Source organism: Cucumis melo, chromosome 11 (genome assembly GCF_025177605.1).
Source record: "Cucumis melo cultivar AY chromosome 11, USDA_Cmelo_AY_1.0, whole genome shotgun sequence".
Taxonomy (NCBI): domain Eukaryota; kingdom Viridiplantae; phylum Streptophyta; class Magnoliopsida; order Cucurbitales; family Cucurbitaceae; genus Cucumis; species Cucumis melo.
The window spans coordinates 5038783-5043689 of record NC_066867.1 but is presented as its reverse complement, the minus strand read 5'-3'; the positions used below and the strand labels follow the sequence as shown (position 1 = coordinate 5043689).

The 4907-nt window shown below is 33.8% G+C and overlaps 1 protein-coding gene across 1 annotated transcript; it reads left to right on the top strand.

Moving 5' to 3' along the window:
• Positions 1 to 212: 212 nt before the first annotated feature.
• LOC103498421 (B3 domain-containing transcription factor VRN1-like) lies at positions 213 to 4907 on the top strand. Its single transcript, XM_008461014.3, has 5 exons — positions 213 to 465; positions 1417 to 2110; positions 2194 to 2354; positions 2444 to 2711; positions 4487 to 4907. Exons 1-4 carry the CDS (start codon positions 328 to 330, stop codon positions 2702 to 2704), a joined length of 1254 nt encoding a protein of 417 aa, XP_008459236.2. The 5' UTR covers positions 213 to 327; the 3' UTR covers positions 2705 to 2711; positions 4487 to 4907.

Below are 4907 nucleotides of genomic sequence, written 5' to 3'. Positions count from 1 at the left end.
GGACCAAAAAGGAATTTTACTCCAAATTAAATCTAATATTTAATAATTTATCTTATATGCCAAAACCCTTTCCTTTTCTAATTTTCTAGTTTAAGCAATTTATTAAAGCCATGGGGGCCACTAACCAAACGTGTCTATTTTCTATTAGCTCTTACGTAGGTGGGCCCACATTGTACAAACAAAGCATAGTTTTTTTTTACCCTTCATCTCTCTCTCTGTCTCTCTCTCGCTTCTCGCGCACACACACACACAGCGCTGGGTTTCGACTGCAAAGTTCTTCGTCAGAAAAATCAATGGAAATTGAATTAAGGGTCCGCTGAAATTTCAATGGAGAACTCTCTTACTGCCATGCCTGAGTCAAACGACCAAGAAGGAGCTCAATCTTTTAGTGAAAGCTCTCCAGCAAGGAGAGCTGGCCTCTTTTATAAGCTGGTAGTGCCATCCATTCTTCAAGACAAGAAGCTGGTAATCAGTCATCGGTCATACCGCCTGTATTTCGTTTTCTTTCTGTTTCAATTTTGGTTTGAGTTTTTCTTATGGGAAAAGAAAAATAAACGGAACCCAGAATCGGTTTTGGGGATGAGAATGTACAATCATTTTCATTTCTTTGCTTACTCGTGATAAGTGATCGATCAATCGTTCCTTAGCTTTATTTTCTTTTTTTGCTTAAATGGGGTGTGATATAATTGTTCGTTTTAGATTGATGGTGAAGAAATTGAGGGAAAATGCCTCTTAGTGATTATATTCTAAGCCGATTTTAGCTTGAAATTTTTTTGGTAGTTCCGTACGGTTGGATTTTTTTTTTCTTTCTGTTTTTAGGATTAGAGGGATGAGAGACCTAAAGCCAAATTCTTTTGCTGCAAAGATGTGGAGAGCAACGAATTGGAAGCTGATCAATGGGTATCAATAGCCTAGAATGGGATTTGGGTTGTGAATAATTGGGTTTTATCTTTTGCAGGCTTGAGTTTATTGCGGTTGATTGATCTTTACTTTTCTAATTGGCCTTGAACGATCAACTTTTTCAATCTCTATCTGTAATGATGTACTGCGAGTGGGCGATTCATTTAACTAAATTGAGTAGGCGGTGAACATCAGTTAATAGTTAAACTGCTGGAGGATTGTGTTTTTTTTTTTTTTCCTCCTTTTCTTGGAAAACTCCATTAATGGGGTTTGAAATATCTGCTGTTCAAAGATTTTTCGAGGCTTATGTATGACTATGCTTACTGTTGAGTTTGACTTGTTTGAGAAAGGGTGAGAAAATCATGATTCTACCTATTATCGCTTTTTGTAGCCATTCACAAGTTTGACTCTGATAATGGTGTTGACAGTTTTGTTAATGATAGATACTTTCATTAGAAATCCCGCACATCGGGATATTTTCTGTTTGCAGTATTGTTTAATTTTATTTATCTACAGAAAATACCAAACAAGTTTGCTAAGAAGTTTGGAGGTGATCTTTTGGATCTTGTTACTCTGGTTGCTCCTAATGGTTATCGATGGGTTCTGGAATTAAAACGACATGGCCGTAGTATGTGGTTTGAGGATGGTTGGCATGAATTTGTCGAACACCATTGCATTCAAGTTGGACAGCTCTTGGTCTTCAGATTTGAAGGAAATTCCGTTTTCAACTTTTACATGTTCAACCTAACTGCAATTCCAAATGGTCCATGCAATACTTCAAATGCTTCCATTGAACAAAACGATGGCGAACCATGTCCAGATACACTTGGAAAAGAAGCTGAATACAAGAAATTAGTGGAAATATTAGGAACTGGTTCTCCTGACCCCTCTCCACGTCCTTCGGTCAAGAACGTTCTTTGTGAGTTTCCAGATCAGCAAAAGTTCAATGGAAGTTGCAATGGGACTAGCATTAAGAATTTTATGCATTGGTTCGACACAGAGAACCTGCATCCTCTAAAGGATTTTGATAATCCACTAAAGCATTTAGATAAGTTGCGCTTGCAACTACTAAATTCAAATCGAGATATCGGTATACAGTTTGATGGGGATGAGCATGCGAAAGCTAGAGAAAATCATGACTTTCAATTGAATCAATCCTCTGATGAAAGAGAGGAAGGAGCCATGAAAAAGAAGTTAAAACTTGAACCAAGTAAGTTCTACAAATGCACACAGTTTAACTAATTTGCAGATTCTCAGAAATAAATTGGTTCTTAATATCAAAATTCAATGTAGTTGACTACTACAATGACAACGAGCCAATAGACGAAAAAAAATGTGGAAACATCCCACATAAAATTAATAGGATGGCTTTTGGAGTTGAGGAGTTCAAGTTTGGTAATCCGTTTTGCTGGATTGTTATGAGACAATCCTATATACGAAGAGGGTTCCATTTGGTAAGTTTTTTGCTCTACACTCCATTATTTGATTCTCAACTGTGTTCTGAAGTAGATAGTACAGATGAACTTTTTTTCGTTATTGACAGCATATACCATCCAAATTTGCGGAGAAGTATCTAAAAGGGGTCTGGGGCGATATCACACTTCAGGTTTCAAGTGGGAAGCAATGGCGTGTTCGATGCATTCGCGAAGGTCCTGGCACCAAGTTAACCAGGGGATGGGCTGACTTTGTCGTGGATAACGAATTGAAAGAAGAAGATGTTTGTGTCTTTGAACTGATTAATATGAAAGATATTGTGCTGCAAGTTACAGTATTCCGAGTCCATGGTGATCCAACAAAAACTTGAACCCGAGGTAATCTTTTTGCTGAATTTGACGTCTATTATGCAATGTTTTCAAGGTTGACTGCTCGTTTTTCTTGCATGCTTCATTAGATTATACGTAGTATTACTAGTAAGTTTGAGCACAAAATAGAATTGATTATGAAATTTGAGAACAGAATAGAAATCGATTCCTCAGAATCTCGGCCAAATGGTTTACTTACTTTAGTATATATTGTGAACTGTTTCACTGATGATTTAATTATGCCCCTATTATCTTGAGGAGATGAAGTAAATGGATTTTGGGTTTGCATGTAGATTCAAACTCTCTACAGAGTCTGGCTTCCTTAAAAAATTTAGGTCTGATCGTCACTGTGGAAATTAAGGGCTAGGGCTGTTTTTTATGTTTCTGTTCCTTTTTAGGAAGAAAGAAAATGAAAATGTATTTGATGCATTTTTAGGAGAAAAATATATTTGATCGTTGATTTTCATTTAGGAACCATTTTACTATTTTTTACTATCTCAAACTTTAAAATCAAAAGCTTCACTTGGAAATTATTTTTCTAAATATAAAGTATTTTGCTTCAACGTAAAAAAGCACAACATATTTAAGTTTTTGTTTGGTAACCATTTGATTTTTGGTTTTTAGCTTTTGAAAATTGAGATGTCTCTTCCACCCTTAAATCCTATATTTGTTATCTATTTTTACCGATGTTTTCAAAAACCTAGCCAAGCTTTAAAAATAGCAAATTGCAAAAACTCTCCTCTTAAGTATGGTGGTCGTTGCAATTACCTCCTCTAATTTCAATATAAAAATTAGGTACTCAATTTTTTACAAAATTAGACCTTCAAATAATAACAGTAGAAATTGGCTCCCAAATGATACAAAGTGAAACTCATGATTGTACAATTGTTATAATTTCTACTATATAAGTTTGAAGGTCTACTTTTAATACTTGTACTAGTTCGAGGGATCAATTTTTATAATTTTGAGGGTATAATTGCAATTACCAACATACTTCAAAGGTGGTTTTTACAATTTGCCACTTTAACAACTTGGAAAGTAATTTTTAAAATTTTGTTTTTGTTTATAAAATTTGGGAAAGAATTCAACTTTTAATTAAAGAAACATACAAATTATGGTAAAAAAATAAGAGAGTATGTTTAATTTTGGAAACCTAAATAATTAATGGGGCCTTAAACTAACCCATCACGTTTAGTTTTTCAAATGCAGTGCCTTTAAGTGGAGAAAAAGAGAAAAAGATAAACAATGTTTATTTATGTGTTTGAACAATAAAAAACAAGCAATCATTCGGTAACCATTTTGTTTTTTGTTTTGAAAATTAACCATTTTGTTTTTGATTTTGAAAATTAAGTCTTTTAATTTCTTATAATAGTTGACAAGCCAAATTTAAAAAACAAAAACAAGCCATAAAATCTACTTTTTCTACTTTTCAAAAATTGGTGAATTAGGTTTTAAAAACACTTATAAAATTTAACCAACAAAACTGGATAACCAATGAATGAAAGTAGAATTTATAGGCTTAATTTTCAAAAATTAAAAATAGAAAATCAAATGATTACTAAATGATATCATTAAATTTTTATCGTAAGAAACAAAAAACGAGAAACATGAAACAGTTAGATGTACATATATGTCCACATGTACCCCTTAAAAAGTATAAGGGGTGTGTGTACATTCAGTATTATGGAAATTATCTTCTCATTTGTCTCCTACCTCTTGTTTCTCCATCAATCACACATCTGAAAATCTCATATTTTAACATTCTACTGTCTGCACTTTTACAGGAAATTGTGAAAAAACCCAACTGGAACTTCCAGTGCATTGTTATGCAAATATGTTGGAATTTGCAAATATGTTGGAATTTTTCTCCAAAAACAGATGACAATGAGGTCTTGATTTAAAACAACACCCTGTTGTTGCAGTTTATCCTTGTAACCTTGTCCATGTCCTCTTTTCGTTATCATTTACAGTTTTTTCTTCAAAGCCATGAAGTTGAAGAGTGGTTGAACTTTGAAACTCCTGTGTTTCAACCTCCATTGTAAATTCTTCCCTGAATGGAAAAGTCAAAAAAGTTGGTGTTTCTTTTCTCTGTAATGTATATTGCCATGAACTTTGAACTTTTTGACTCAAAAAGTTGAAGAAACGGACTCTTCTTTTCCAAGGAAATCGATACCATCAATAGAAGAACGAATCTGTTTCATTTCA

Bases quoted from the DNA above. Each gene is read 5' to 3' on its own strand.
- LOC103498421 (XM_008461014.3), top strand. From the start codon at position 328: ATGGAGAACTCTCTTACTGCCATGCCTGAGTCAAACGACCAAGAAGGA. The intron at 2,111-2,193 runs GTAAGTTCTACA...AATTCAATGTAG, and splicing joins GAAGTTAAAACTTGAACCAA to TTGACTACTACAATGACAAC. The intron at 2,355-2,443 runs GTAAGTTTTTTG...CGTTATTGACAG, and splicing joins TACGAAGAGGGTTCCATTTG to CATATACCATCCAAATTTGC.